This window comes from Microtus oregoni, unplaced genomic scaffold, assembly GCF_018167655.1.
Source record: "Microtus oregoni isolate MIOR12 unplaced genomic scaffold, Mior012 000091F_ref0000469, whole genome shotgun sequence".
Lineage (NCBI taxonomy): Eukaryota > Metazoa > Chordata > Mammalia > Rodentia > Cricetidae > Microtus > Microtus oregoni.
In genome coordinates, this window is record NW_024544600.1 from 417217 (window position 1) to 432805 (window position 15589).

At 52.2% G+C, this 15589-nt stretch overlaps 1 protein-coding gene across 1 annotated transcript in view; it reads right to left on the reverse strand.

Annotated features, from left to right (window-relative positions):
- Positions 1 to 15589, reverse strand: part of LOC121442510 (plexin domain-containing protein 1-like) — a 55553-nt gene that overhangs the window by 21177 nt on the left and 18787 nt on the right. Inside the window, exons 3-7 of the mRNA XM_041644109.1 lie at positions 8494 to 8637; positions 8162 to 8231; positions 7382 to 7504; positions 6812 to 6930; positions 5209 to 5308 (exon numbers count right to left, since the gene is read on the reverse strand). Of these exons, the coding sequence (XP_041500043.1) occupies positions 5209 to 5308; positions 6812 to 6930; positions 7382 to 7504; positions 8162 to 8231; positions 8494 to 8637 (556 nt within the window). The remainder of the gene's footprint in view (positions 1 to 5208; positions 5309 to 6811; positions 6931 to 7381; positions 7505 to 8161; positions 8232 to 8493; positions 8638 to 15589) is intronic.

The following is a 15589-nucleotide window of genomic DNA, read 5'->3' on the forward strand; positions in this document are numbered from 1 at the left end:
CTAGATTCCTGTCTTACCTGCCCCTGCCCCTAGACTTCAAGATCCCTGAGCACAGCATCAGCCTGGCATTGTCTTTGCCAGTTCCCTGTCAGAGGCCACCTACCTAACATGGGTTAGGAAATGACTGTGAATGAACAGATTATAGATGGTCCACAGCCCCTAAGAAGCCCCTTCCTGTCTGCTCACCACAGATCAGGACGGAAAACCTCAGAAGGAGAATCATCAAATGGCCTCAGAAAGTCAGACATCCCAAAAAAGGCACAGAGCTGAATTTGAGGAACTCCCTACCTACAAAGATGGAGGCCAGAGCTCAGACACGGTCAGAAGGAAGGTGACATGGGACCCAGGCAGAGATGGAGACAGGTACTTGTCAAGGAAGCCGAGTCCAAGGACTGAGACGTACAATCCGTGACCAGGGAAGCCAGAATGCTACAGGGTGCCCACTAGATGACGGGGCAGAGGTGGGGCTGAGCCCTGGACCAGAAAGCACCCAGGGGATGCTGGATGTCCTAGGGGAGAAAGCACAGCCACACCGGTGCAGCAGGGCAGGGGAATGGTAGTGTGGAGGGGTGTGTGGGGTGCCGTTCAGAAATCTGCCCTGAATGGAAAAGACTGTCCGGTTCAACTGCCACCTTGTACCCGTCTGAGTGTGTGACTTCGGTACATTTTCATTTTTATAAACAGGATCCTGAATTTCCATACTGGAGTCATTTACCTTTGGGTTATTACACCAACATGTGGGGTTCAGCCAGTGACAACGACATCCATCTGCCTGGCCAGCTTTCTGGAAGCAGGACGGGGGCAGGTCCTCAAGCCACACTTCCGGCAGTTTGAGATATTCTGTTTTGTCTGCTTCAGCTTTCCAAGACACAGAAACCCTGAGGTCCACAGAAAGCCTGCTGCCCCATCCAGATGTGGCAATGGCTCAGAGCAGAGGGTCACCTGTCCCGGTGTGTTCCCACACCCGCCACCAGCAGGCCAGTGTTGCTCTGGTTACAGTCAAGAGCAGTGGTGCACACCTGTAATTCTAGGACTGGGGAGGTAGAGGCGGGAGGGCCCAGAGCTCAGGGTCACCTTCCACTATATAAAATTCAAGTTGGGCCTGGTCTATATTCATTCCTGTCTCAGAAGGAGAAAAAGGAAGCTGAGGGGAAGGAGAGAAGAGAGGGAGAGAGAAAAGGAAAAACGGAGAAGGATGAGGAAGAGAGCCACCACTAGTAGACAATGAAGGGTTCAGCCTTCATTGTCACCCCAGATGTTCTAAGCATTGTTTGGAAATGTGCAGTGGTGGGTCTCTCCATCCATCCGTCCGTACATCTGTCCATCCGTCCATCCATCCATCCTTTGCTCATTTGGTTATTTAGTCAATAATCAGGATTAGAACCCAGGCAGAAAACCCTGAGGAACTTTCAGCTCAGGGCAGGAAGCAGAACAGGTCTTCATCACTGCAAAGAAAGGGCAGAAAATGAAAACACAAGACTCCAAGGGCCAAGTACTGGGAACACAGAATAAAAGTGGAAGAGAGGACTAAAGGCCCTAAAGGGGAGAAACTCTCCAAGGAAGAACACTATGAAATTCTTTAAATTCCAGACAGGCCTGGGACTCACAATACAGCTGAGGATGACCCTAAACTGGTCATCCCCTGCCTCCACCTCCTGAGTGCTGGGACTACAGGAGCACAGCATCATGAGAGGCTCTTGTTTGGTCAGAAGCATCACCTGGCACCCCTTTCTACAAAGAGTCTGGATTGTTTAGTTGGAGGGCTTCATCCCAGCCCCCTGGCTTCCATCACGAAATATTGGGTGGAAAGTCCATTTCAATGCTCCCTCCTCTGGGAGTTGCCTCAAGTCCAAACTCCACCTCCAAGAAAGCCCGCCAAATGGTGACCCCTCTCCAGGGAAGGTCAAGACCACTCCCACAGACTATTTAAACTGCCCCCTAGAGAATGGACGTGTGGTCTCCGTGGTCTTTCGGTTTTCTGTTCCCCTCTCCGTGTTTTCCCGGGAGGCCACCCAGGAGCTCTAGCAGCCAGTAAACATGGGCATCTTTTAATTTGGTCTGATTTGGTCTCATTGGGATTATTGGCGTTGGCGGAGAGGTTTGTCGCTCAAGGAAAAGATACTTAACAGTTCTGTCTATGAAGGATCCTTTATCAGAGAGTAAGAAGTCAAAACGGAGCCGGGCGGTGGTGGCGCATGCCTTTAATCCCAGCACTCGGGAGGCGGAGGCAGGCGGATCTCTGTGAGTTCGAGGCCAGCCTGGTCTACAAGAGCTAGTTCCAGGACAGGAACCAAAAGCTAAGGAGAAACCCTGTCTCGAAAAATCAAAAAAAAAAAAAAAAAAAAAAAAAAAAAAAAAAAAAAGAAGAAGTCAAAACGGGCCAGATATGGTGGCTAACCCTCCTTCCACATCCTCTTTGGCTGGTTCCTCTCCCTTCTACAGCCAGCTCTGGGGCCTCCACCTCCTTCATGACGGCCTGGCACAGAGATATGGCACGTGCTCCCGACACACATCTGGCCTCAAGTCGGCTTTTCTGGGAAAGGAGGACCAGTGTTTTAGGGCCATCTGAGGCCAGTCAGGTGCCATCCAGAGTTCATATTACAGTCTGGAGTCCTGGATAATCTGGCCGTCAGTGACTTCACACTGATTCACAATCTGTCAGCTTTGACAGCTACATGAAATATTCTTTATCCAAGATAGGGTTTCTCTGTGTAGCTCTGACTGTCCTGCAAGAACTCACCCTGTAGATCAGGCTAGTCTTGAAATCAGAAATCAGCCTGCCAAGTGCTGGGATTGAAGGTGTGTGCAACCACCACCCGGCCACTTGTCTTAAGACAAGTGAAGAGGTTCAAGGTCAGCCTGGTCCACAGAGTGAGTTTCAGGACAGACAGAGAAACCTTGTTTCCAAAAACAAAAACAAATGAAAAACAACAACAACGAAAACCAAGTGAAGGGAATTATGTTTTGGCACTATCTCCAGCCAGATGAAGAACATTGAGGCCACCGTGGAGGATTTGAGCGCTTCTGCAAGCAGATGCTGCTGACATACACGGCTTTTCTCTGCATCACACAGCTCTGCGGACTCTGATCACAGTGTAAGCGACAGTTTACATAGGGGGTAATGGTAAGAAATCCAGCAAAGCTCCCCTGGTCCCTCCTAAGACCTCCCCCAGCCTACTCAGTAGGGCTACATGGCGATTCCCCCAGACAGAAGGACTTTGGCTGGCTCACCTTTTGCTGCTGCTGTTTGTTTTGCTTTATTATATTCCATTCTGTGGGGGTGGGGTGGGGAGGTGCACGGGTTTGTGTGTATGTATGAGGGTGGGGGTGGGTGGGGAGGTGCACGGGTTTGTGTGTATGTATGAGTAGGCCAGAGGCCAACGCCAGCATCTTCCTCTATTGCTCTCTACCTCAATTTTTGAGACATAGTTTCTCACTGAACCTGGAGCTCAGGGCAAGACTAGCTGTCCATCAAGGTCAAAGGTGTCTGCCCTCTAAGTGCTACAACTACAGGCATGCGCCTCCATGGGGGAGGGGTGGGAGACTTACATGGATGTTGGGCATCTAAACTCAGGCTCTTGTTTGCATGTTTGTTTTGTTTCCTGAGACAGCATCTCCTGCAACCCAGCCTGGCTTTGAACTCCTTGACCTCCTTCCTGTCACCAGGGTGGTGACATTATAGACACATGTCACTACACCCACATGGCTGGAGATCTTCACTATCAGGAAAACAGAGTTCCATTCTGTCATCCCAGGCAGAAAAGAGCTGACCCTGGGCGCAGCACAGAAGAGGCTCCTCCCATTCTGGGCTTGGACAGTGGGATGTCAAGGGAAACAGCACTCTGCAGACCACAGGGCTCTCCCTGAAGCGGTCAGCCACAGTCATCCAGGCTTCACTGCTACTCAGCTTAATCCAAGTGAATTCCCTGCTTGCCGAGCAGAACAGACATAAAGGATCCTGACATTGTAGCCTCTGAAGTGCCACCTCCTGAAAGCAGGGGCTGTGACATTATTTTTGAGGGGTCCAAAAGAGTTAGCCCAAGGCCTTGCCCATGTTATGTGGCTCATTTTAAAACTCAGTGAAGAGCCAGGTGGTGGCAGCAAACACCCGTAATCCTAACACTTGAGAGGCAGTGGCTGGCGGATCTCTGTGAGGTCGAAGCCAGCCTGGTCTACAGTGTGAGTTTCAGGACAGCCAGAGCTGTTACACAGAGAAACCCTGTCTCAAAACCCCAAACCAAACTAAACCTCAGTGAAGACAGGCAGGACACTGCCTCCGCAGAAAGAATACACCAATGTGCCTCTCAGTATTGCCTTGACAGTGGATGGAACCCGGGGCCTTGCACAGTTATGCAAGGGCTCTACCACTGAACCACGTGCCAGGTCCACCTACAACTGTTCTCAGAACAGACTTACCACAGGGACTTGCACTCACTGGCCACCAGCCCTGAATCTAGTATTTAGGATTAGAATTGGGATTTAAATGACAATGGGATCCGCTTAGAGCCACACAGCGTGAAGCAAAGGGAGCCACAAACTTCACCTTTAGAAAGGTCAAAGAGAACTCCCAACACCTTCAGCCAAGATAGGAAACAGTTCTCCACGAAAAAGATCCTAAAATATTAAAACAAGATAAAGGGGCGGGGCTTGGGGGAAGTGGATGCTTTTGAGCACCCATGGACACTGGGAACTCTTAAGAGTCCTAGGCAGTACTCGGGGGGCAGAGGCAGGCGGATCTCTGTGAGTTTGAGGCCAGCCTGGTCTACAAGAGCTAGTTCCAGGACAGGAACCAAAAAGCTTCAGAGAAACCCTGTCTCAAAAAAAAAAAAAAAAAAAATGTCCTGGATGCTGAGGGCTTGGGGATTTGTCTCCATCTTCAACTTAATTAGATTTAGGATCACCTGGGAGACACATCTTTTCCAGAGAGGTTCAGCAGAGGAAGGGAGAATGGCCTGGGTTACAGGGTGGTGTCAGACATGGGCTAGGGATCAGGACTGAACACCACCAGCCTTTGCCTCTCTCTACGTCCTGACTATGGACTCCAAGTGCCCAGTACCTCACACTCCCACTGCCTCCTCACTGGCCTCACTGCATGGACTGTGTATGTCAGCCAGAACAAACCCACATTCCTCACACTGTCTTCGCTGGGTATTTTGCCACAGGAAAGAGGAAAATAGCTAACATAGAGGTAATGGTATGGGAACTCACCTGGTACATCAGGGGATGAATTGAGAATCATGAAGGCGTCTGACAGGCCTGCCTTTACAGGGTGCTGGGCAGAGCTGATCTCCAGGACAGCCATAGGGATCTGCAGTGGGGAGAAGAGGCACCTGCCACCCCCCTGGAACCATCTGTGGCCTCCAAGTCCCCACTCAGAGCTCCACACCCAGCTGTCCGCTCAATGCTTGAGGACGAGAACACCTGGAACCAGATTCTAGGACTTTCACACTGCCTCCCGCACAGACCCTCCCGCTCCACACAGGCCGGAAGTCGCCCTCAGCCTCCCTCCTTCTTTCCTCTCTGTTCTGGTGGAAGCTTTACCCCAGCCCCTGGCATCTATATACCCAAAGAGTCTGGAATATTCTGGTGGAAGTCCCACCCCAAGCCCCCTCTCCCATCTCTCACCAAACCCTGCCAATCTCAGAAAATCTGCCAAATGATGACTCCTCTTCTGGAGATGCTCAAGACCACTCCCACAAGGTATTTAAACTGCACCCCAGAAAACAGACAGGTGGTTTTCTAGTCTCTCTTTCTTGTCTCCTCTGTGGGGCTGGAAAATCATCCCGGAGTGCTGTATCTGTTAAACCTGGGCCTTTCCTAGTTCAGTTTGATTTGGCCTAGTCTGGATCGCCGCATGGGTGGAGAGACTTATGGAGCTCAGAAACCTCTCACTCTCTTCCTCCCTCTTCTCATTCACCTCCAGACACTGTGAGGTTAGCCCAGGGCTCTTATATCTGTCTGGGGCTACCCCGTCCCTTCCCTAAGAGTGCCACTTTCCTACGCCACCTCCCAGCATTCCCTTGTTCTCCAAGAGTCTGTTCTCCACTCTGGAGCCAGAGTGTCCTTTCCCAAAGGTGCATCTGGTTGTTCCCCTGTCCCGTCCTGTCCCCCTCCTCTCCACTTCTTCTAGTACTTTGTGTAGTAGACCCTGCTCTGTCCTGCCACAGGATCTCTGAGTGGGCCATTCTCTTTCCTGGATGCCCTTGTGGAATTGAAAGAAAGTGGCCCCCAAAGGGAGTGGCACTATTAGGAGGTGTGGTCTTGTTGGAGGAAGTATGTCACTGTGGAGGAGGGCTTTGAGGTCTCATAGATGCTCAAGCCATGCCCAGTGAGATAGACCGCTTCCTGTTGTCTGTGAGTCAAGGTGTAAGAACTCTCAGCTACCTCTCCTGCGCCATGTTTGCCTGCACACCGCCATGCTTCCCACCATGACAATACAGGACTGTAAGTGAGCCATCCCAACGAAATGTTTCCTTTACATGAGTTGCTGTGGCCACGGTGTCTTTTCACAGCAACAGAACCCTGAGACCGCATTTTCCTTTTCTTCCCTCACTCTTGTTCATCCTGGGGTTCTCAACTCTTTTCTCCCGGCCTCTGACAATGTGAAGATCCCCACAGCGAGCTTTTAGCCTTTATGTAGGGGCACTAATCAATATGGCATTTCTAGTCTGTAATCATCTCTCTTGATGAGATTTGTAGCTGCCTAAGCCCCAGGTCCACAGACAAGTCCGGAGCTGTCTTGGCACCAAGCCCTGTGCCTACCACACTGCATATCAGCTATAAAGATTTGCTGGATAAGGGAGAGGCTCACCTCTTTGTAGCCGAAGACAATGCGGCCATCCTGGTGAAGGGCTGCCTGGAATGTGAAGCTGCCCTTGTCCTCCCGGCCCTGGAGGTAAACATGGTCCCACTGAACCACAAAGACCGTCCCTGGGGAGAAGAACAGAGACCTGGCTAGTGCAGGGGGACCCAGCAGACACGGTAATCAGAGATGGGGGCCATTTGTGAGTTTGAGAAGCAGGAACTGGGCAACCACAGCACCAGCCTGGCTTCTGAGCTACAGAGGTCCCTAACTTGCTCATCCCTTACCGTGTGTGTGTACCCCTTCTTTCTTGACTTTCCTGACCTCTGGAGACAAAAGGAAAAGGGGAAATGTCTGTCTCCTCGGTGGGTGGGGGCTGATGAGAGAAGGAGGGGAGGTTCTGGGAAAGCGTTCAACCATGCTGGGCTGGCGACAGTGCTTCTGCCCCTTCCACCCTTACAGGCGAGAGGACAGCAAAGGGCCGAATGGAAAGGCGGCTGTCTGCCTAGGGCTCCCGGGAAGGGGCTAGGCCAGGACACTCTGGGATTGGGTGAAATATACCCTAAGATCAGACCTCACCATTGTCAAAGTAGGCGACTGTGGAGTTGTCAGAGTAACCAGGGTTGAAGTTGGCCATCAGGGGTGCCACGTACTGGGTGGCTGTGAGCATCCGATGGAGCACGTCACCAGTGAAGATGAAGCCTAAGGGAGAGAGGTTTAAAGGTGCCACCAGAAATGGCTCGAGGGGCTGCCTCTAGGGTTTTTGTTTTTGTCTTTGTCTCCCACGGGTGGGAGCTTAAAGTGAGCCTTGCTGCCTCATCCCCTTCCCCACCCAGTGGGCTCTGGACTTGGTGAGATAGAAAAAGGGCTCAGACTAGAGAATGTTTGTCCTTTCTCTCTGGGTAGGAGAAGGAAGGGGAACTGACTCCCATCCTCCCCAGTTTTGGGGAAGTGGGAAACAGAATGAACGTGACAGGAATCAAAGAAACTTCTCATATCAACAGGGACCCTGGTCCTTGCTTCCTCGGGCTCAGACTCAGAAGTAGAGACCCCAGAGCTATGTATACTGACGTGTTTGTCCAGCAGGATGGATGCATGCATACACACATACACGCAGGCACACATACACGCAGGCACACATACACGCAGGCAAGCACACAGGCACACATACACGCAGGCACACATACACGCAGGCAAGCACACAGGCACACACACACAGGCCACCTGATTTGAGTGGGACACTCCCTGACTGCCTCCCCAGCCCACCGATCCTCCTGTCTCCCGTGAGTCCCTCAACAGCCTCTCTGAGTCAGGATGAGACCTCCAAGTCGTCCCCCAGCCTCACTGGTTTTTCCTTACCTCCAGTTGCTATGGTGATCTGCCGCAGAGGATGCCCGTAGAAAGGGAAATCAAAGGACAAGACCACTCTCTGCAGGGACAGGAGAGAATCCCCATAAGTGGAGCTGCCAGCTGAAGGCTGGTCATCCTCCCTGCTCCAGACTTGTCTGAACAATGTGGACACCAGCATATCCAGGGTCAGATCCCCTAGACTACAGCTGGGTGCCCACACTGAGTGTTCTCTGACTGTACCTACAGACCTCAGGCCATAACCATGTCCACTTCTGGGCAGCCACTGCTGGCCTAGCCTCAGTCTGCCAGCCCAGGCTGTCCTGGTAGGCCTAGGCACTCACCGAAGCCTGCCGGTGAGAGCTTGAGAGGATCCTGTGGACCTTCACGTGGCTCCGGTTGGCAGCAGCCATGTCCACCCACAGATCTCGACTGCGACGCTCACTGGGGCCATAGACACGGGACACATAGTAGTTGTGGTTGTCCTCCTGCGGGGGACAGAGACAGAGCCCAGAGGAGGTGTAACAAGCCAGGTGAACTGGTCCCTACCCTCTGCCCCTCCCTACCCAGAGTTCCCCGGATCCTCTGGCCCAGAGCACGGGAGCCACCGCTTTAGGCCCAGGAGCTTCAGAACACCCCTGGAAAGCACGGTCCTCGGTTATTCCTCAACAGATCTGGCCTTAGCCAAATCCACACTTGCTCCATCTGGGTTCAGCTCTGTCCTGCCCAGACAAGCCAGAGGCTTCTCCTGTAACCCTGAGTGTTTCAGAGCGTGAACCAAGGCCAAGTTCAGCATTGGGGACATGATGGGGAACCGCAGATAAAGCCTTTGACTAAAAGAAGCGTGCCCAGACCACAAGGAACGACACATAATCTCTGACCTGCCCCAGGAAAAAAGTGAAAAACAACTACAAAGAGGTCTTAGATGTCCGAGGGAGAAGGCGGCCGCTGGTCTCGGGAGTTGCTGGTCTGACGGAGGAGACAGGACACAGACAACGGAACACTCAGCCGCAGGCATGAGCGGAGCCGAGAGCCGCAATGCTCTCGCTGTGGTCACCAGATGGAGGGAAAGAAGAAAGAAGCCAGGAGTTCCTCAAGGGGTAATTCAGTATCTCCCTATGTGGCTGATGGGGATACCACAGCAGGCTGGGTTCGTTCCACAGTCTCCCTTGGAGGAGCATCTGGGGCCAGGGCTGATAGCAGGCCAGGGAAGTGGCTGGCAGAAAGAATGGGGAAGCTAGTGAGCTGGGCTGCATCTCAGCATGTCTGGAGCTGGCCCAAGAACACCTCACAGCAGGCTTAGCAGCAATAGCAGCGAGGTCAGAGGCTCCAAGGCCACCTCAGGTACAGTGATGCCCTGCACCACGGGTCATTAATCAGGCTGCAGGCACAGCAAAGCGAACCATGTTCTTCCTGTCAAGCTGCCAGCTGCCCAGCCAGCCCTTGGCCTGAGCTCAGTGGGAGCAGGAGCTGGGTCCCCGGCCACTGAGCGCCTACAAGGCAGCAGACTCATGTTGACAAGCAACACCCTCTGAACACATTTTGGAGACTTAGGGTTGGGGTGGGCTTGGAGAGAAGGAACATGGGAGGTTCTGCAGGGACCACCTGCTATGGCAAGCCTGCAGCTTGTCTCTCTGCATCCCCGTTTCAAACGAAATAACAGTTTATTTAATAAAGGTCAGCTTTGGGCTGGCGTGACAGCTAAGAGTGCTTGCTGCTCCTCAGAGGGTCAGCGTTCAGTTCCCAGCACCCACATGGCAGGGCTCCCAGCCGCCTATCACTCCGGCTCCAGGGAATCTGGTCTCTGTGAAAAAAATGAAATCAAGTTTAGATGCTATTAAGTCTGACATTTTGTTGTTTTTAACACAGTGCCTCATGGAGCTCAAGTTGGCCTAGAACTTGCTTTGTAGCCAAGGATGGCATTGAACTCCCAATATTCACCCCGCTTCCACCTTGCAAGTGCTTGAGATTGCAGGCGTGAGCCACTGTGCTGGCTTAATGACTGTGGCAGCTTCAACTCGCTCTCCTAATATGTGAGATCAAGGGAGTCACCTCTGCAGCTGTGGACCAAGGTTTCTCCCTCACTGTTCATCCGTGCTCAAGAAGTGGGCAGGACTCGGGTGTGCTGGAGCATACACGGAGTACCAGGAACCTGGGAGGCTGAGGCAGGAGGGTGACAAGTTCAAGGCCAGCCAGAGGTTCATAGAGTCAGGGTCAGCTCAGGTAACTTATTGAGACTCTGCCTCAAAACAAAAAATAAACACAAACAAAACCAAGTTTGGGACATAGCTCAACGGTAGAGCATGTGCAAGGCTCAGGGTTTGGTCTCCAGGAGGGCGACAAAAGAAATACCAGCAAACCATGTTTGGGGTACAGTGGCCCTCCAATGGCTGAGAGACTAGTGAGGAGTCCGGGTCCACGGTGGGTTGAGAGTTTGGAAATAAACCTGCCTCCCTGAAGGCTAAAGTCCTGGGGACAGTGAAGGGAAGGAATGACAAGCAAGCTCTGAAGTCCCGTCCTTGGGCACAGTGGCGGAAGGTGGCCCAGCCTGCCTAAAGGGGCATTCAAGCCCATTCCCTAGAACCTAGAGGGTGCCCTCCCTGGAAAGCAGTCTCTGCAGGTAAGTAGAGTCAAGGGAACGCCAGGTCACTCTGGATTAGGGAAGCCCTGATCCGAGGGCTGCTGTCTTTGTCATTGGAGAGAGAGGGCCAGGAAGAGAAAACGAGGAGGCACAGGAAGTCATGTGACCATAGAGAGCCTGGACAGATGTTCCTAGGCCAGGAGTCACCAGGAGCTAAGAGGCTGCAAGGACGGGCCCTTCCCAGGGCCTCCTGAGAGAGAGAGGCTTCAGTCTCTAGGCGTGAGGGAGAATAAATGCTTTATATATATATATATATATATATATATATATATATATATATATATATGTATATGTATATATATGTAAAATGAATGAATTCAGGTGCCCACGGCCACATGCTGCTCTGGGTCAGTGGGGACAACCTCACCTCCCAAGGGCCCTACTTCTTCATGGTAGATTAAGTTCCCATTTTCATAATACTTCCTCATGGGGACTGAAATTCAACCCTATTGCCTTTTAGGGACACAGGTAAATTATAACCTCAACCACAGTGACCTCTTGAGCTTCAATTTTCTCCAAGAGCCAGCCACTCCCAGAGAGCAGGGAGAATCTCGGTGAGGATTGTAGGTAGTCCAGACCAGGCTCTGCTCAGGCCCCGGCAACACCAACACAATGGCTTGCCAGAGATTACTACACCAGATGGCACCACACAAAGTCACCCTCAGGCCCCACACAGCCCCTCACTTGCCCCTTCTCCCGGCACAGGTGACTCTCCAAAGTCAGGAGCTACACCTATCCAGCGTCCTGGCCAAGGAATACTAGGTGGTAAGAGGGACCAGATGGAGCTTAGGGGACACTCGGGCATAGCAAAGGACCACGTCAGGGTGAAGCTGGGGAATGGGAGGCAGACAGAGGGGCAGGCTGTATTTGTGGTGGGAGATGGGAGGCAGAAGACGGGCAGGCAATATTCGTGGTGCGGGCACAGAAACCGGCTGGTATTTCACAGGCAGCACTGCCAGCCATCCCAGAGGCCCATATTCTTTCTTCTTTTGCTTTGTTTTTCGAGACAGGGTTTCTCTGTGTAGTCCAAGCTGTCCTGGAATTCACGCTGCAGACCAGGTTGGCCTCGAACTCAGAGATCCACCTGCCTCTGCCTCCTGAGTACTGCGCCACCACACCTGGCCCTCCATTTTCTAAGCAGGGAAATTAAGGCCTCGGATCACTATGATTTGACCCCATGTAGGTATGTGATCTGTGCTCTGTCTACTGTCCCTTGGGTCTTTTGACAGCTGTCTCACTAGAAGGTGACCTGGGATACTTCCCTAATCTCTCGTGTCTCCGGGTGCTGTGGTACACCCTGGGCACCTCAGATCTTCAGGAGGCCGGAGTGGGAGGACCATGTGATGCAAGGCAGCCTTGGCCAACACAGTGAAACCATCTCAAAAAGCTACATCAAATGCCTTTCACGTTGGGGACAGACAGAGTTCAGGGTCAGAACTGTGGCACAGTTGAGCCATCTTAAAGCCCATGGTCCTGAGTCATGATGTAAAAGCACAGTGTGGCTCCAGCAGGTAAGGTCACCTCCCTTCACTCCTGATGGCAGGTGACACAGAAGCCATCAGTGGCTCTGGAAGTCTGAGTCCATGGAGAACGTTCCCTGTGAGGACACCCCAGCCACAGACTGCCACCTTGGTTCCTTAAGCTCTTATCTGAGAAAGTGATGCTTTGGGGGAACGAGGAAGAGCTTGTCAGCCAGTGACTGGGAGTCTAGCAGGGGGCAGGGTCTGGGGAGGACAGACACATCAAGCTCATGGTCGCACACCATGATAACCCCAGTGCTGAAGAGGGCTGCATGTCTCCTTGCTCAAGTTCAGAAAGATGACTTGGCCCCAAGGTCCTTCAGGAAGCTTGGAAGACAGAAGTCAGCGTCAGTCTGCATGGACCATCTGAGGGGCTAGGGCCCGAGGAAGCGGGGAGGGAAGTGAGGAAAGCAGACCAAGGTGTCTTCACAGCACAACTGATAGGGAATTGCCTCAAGGTCAAGATCTTGGGTCTTTCGTCTCTGTTGTCTGTTGTCCTCCTCATAGGTTCTAAGGCTGGGTACCTTGTAAACACAGTATGGCTCACTCGCGTCCTGGCTTGTGGATTACAAGATGCTCTCCTCGACGGTTGAGGGGCTATACATACCTCAGATGGATGGGCCTGGGCAGCCTAAGCCCGCCTTCCTTCCTTCCTTTCTTTCTTTCCTTTTCTTTTTTCTTTCTTTCTTTCTTTCTTTTTTTTTTTGGTTTTTCAAGCCCCTTTTTCCTTGTTCATTTTCTTGAAGCAAGTCTTGCTGTGTATGTGTGGACCACACCCAGCTGCAGGTGTGTTTTAGAGTTCTCAAACCCCATTATTCAAGAACATCTGCCTCATCTCAGGCCACATCTGCCATGTTCTGCAACCTGGTGCTTCCTCAGTCAGACCAATGTGTATTGCGTGCACACACACATACACATCATGTGCACACACACACACACACACACACACACATCATGCATCTGTTGCTTTTGCAGCCTAAGCCAATCTCATCCTTCCAGAGGGAGAGTAAAACTGAATGGGTGAGAAACTAGTGGCTGAAGAGCTGAGTTAAAACTGCCATCTTGCCTTGGCCACAGGAGCCACTGGTCCCCAGACCGGAGAAGGAACAGCCCCCTGCTTCCTGCTCCAACTCATGAAGCATGGAAATGAGACCAGAACTGAGGCTGCCTGGGAAGACAGGCTCAACAGCTCTGATTCCCACAGTTGTCTAGGATCCGCAGGGTCTAGACCTTCCTTGTGACGCTGCTAAGATGACTGCTGGAAACGGAAGGGACCTTACATGGAATAGTCTTCCCTGGGCAACTGTTCCCTGGCCACCATGCTTGTTTGCTTCTTATACAAAGTCAGCCACGGCTGGTTTCTTGACTGAAATGAGCGAAGGGTCCCATAGCTTGGAATGAGACACTTCCCAGTTGCTGCTACCTACCCCAGCGGTCCTGATGAGGATGTCCACTGTGGCAGAGGTGGATAACAGTCTTGCAGTCACCACTGTCTCATCTTACTCCAACAGCAGCTGCTCCACTTTAGCTAAGTGTGGGCCACCCAGTCTGACCGGATCTCCACCAGTCCTCCCACCCACAGGGCTGTATGACCAATGGGAGAGCAGCAGAACTCTGTGCCCTCACCGGGTCCAAACAGGATGCAGATGTGATGGCTAGAATGGAAACCACCATCTTAGATTACAAAAATGGGAGGCATGGTTGCAGATTGCAGAGCAGCCGGACAGAGGGAAACTTCCCATGTCATGTCACGGAGACTCTTTAACAATCCTTGTTTATACTATTCCCTGCAAGGGAAGAGAGTTACTGTGTGTCTTAAGGCCCAGTCACTGCGGCATTTACTACAAGGGCTGAATGTGTGTGCATTCTACTTAATATCAAAGCATGGCGATACATATTTGGATCCCAGTGCTTGGGAGGAAAGGGCAGGAGGATCAGGAGCTCAAGGCTAGCCTTGGCTACATTGCAAGTCTGAGGCCAGCCTCGCTTGTGTGAGACTCTATCTCAAACAAATAAATAAAAACAGAAAGAAAAGGGGCTGGGGTGGGAAAGCAAGCCCTAGTCAGTCTTCCTGTAATGATTTACAGTTAATACATTGTACAATGTATCAATATTGTGTGTGTGTCTTATTCAGAAAGCACAGGCCATCGCTGTATACAACCTGCTGTTTGCTACGCCAGAGGGTGGTCCCCAGGTGCTGGGACTGGGGCAGTGCTGGTTTGACACCTCAAAGAGGGTCAGGAAGTCTAGTGAAGGAGGCAGCATCCATGACACATCACAAAGCCCTGGCTAATAATCTTCCTGTTTCACAGGCAGTGGGGTGAGCTCCAACGTTTTCTTTCTTCCGTGGCAGCTCAGCACCTACATCACATCCCAGTGAAGACACTCCCTACCTTCTGGTGCCTTCTCCAGCACCCTCCATCCCACAGCAACCCATGGGGGCATCTCCAGGAACTCTTAGGGTTCTGTGGGGGCGTCATTTGAAAAACCACTGCTCCACGATCAAGTGTGCGGGCTTTGGTGTCAGCCTGATCCAAGTTCGAAACGCAGACATGACGATGGTTGGTGAAGAAACATCACTCTTCATCCTGGTTGCAGTCCCTTCTCCAATGCCGCAGTCTTGAAAGCATTCCATGGCACAGGACAAACAGAGAGCTCTTGGCTCAGTGCCCACAGCAGGTGTCCCATAAGCGCGAGTTCTTAGATGATTTTGCTGGGCTTTTCCATGAAATGTCGTGACAGCACAGACAGCCTCCTCAAACACCCCCCCACATACACATTGCAGTCCAGGATCTGCATAGCAAGGGCTCCTCTCCCTCACTGCTCACGATGCCCTGAGACCCTGCAGGCTCTTCACTCTGACAGTGGCACCAGATTGACTTTGGCTGAGCTTAAGGATGTTTCTGGAAAGGAACTCCAGCTAAGCTGTCACAAGCATCCTGTCACCTGCCAGCCAACTGGCTGACAGGGATGCTGGGCAAGAAACCAAGGGCACCCGCAGGGCTGGCAGGAGAGCTTGGCTGGCCAGGCTTGTTAGCACAGCACTTAGGCAGCTGGGGCCAACCGGGGAAGTGATGCTGAGAGGCGGGCTCTCAATCACCCCAGTCCACGAGGGTTTACAAACCCACCGGGAACGTGTTCCAGATCCCAGCTACTCAGAATGTTCCTGGGACAGAGACAGCAGACACTTGGGAGCCCATTGGAAAGGCAGCGTTCTGGGCCAGGTGTAGTAGTGCGCCCCTTGAATCCCAAAGCGCAGTGGGTGGAGCTAGGGAGATC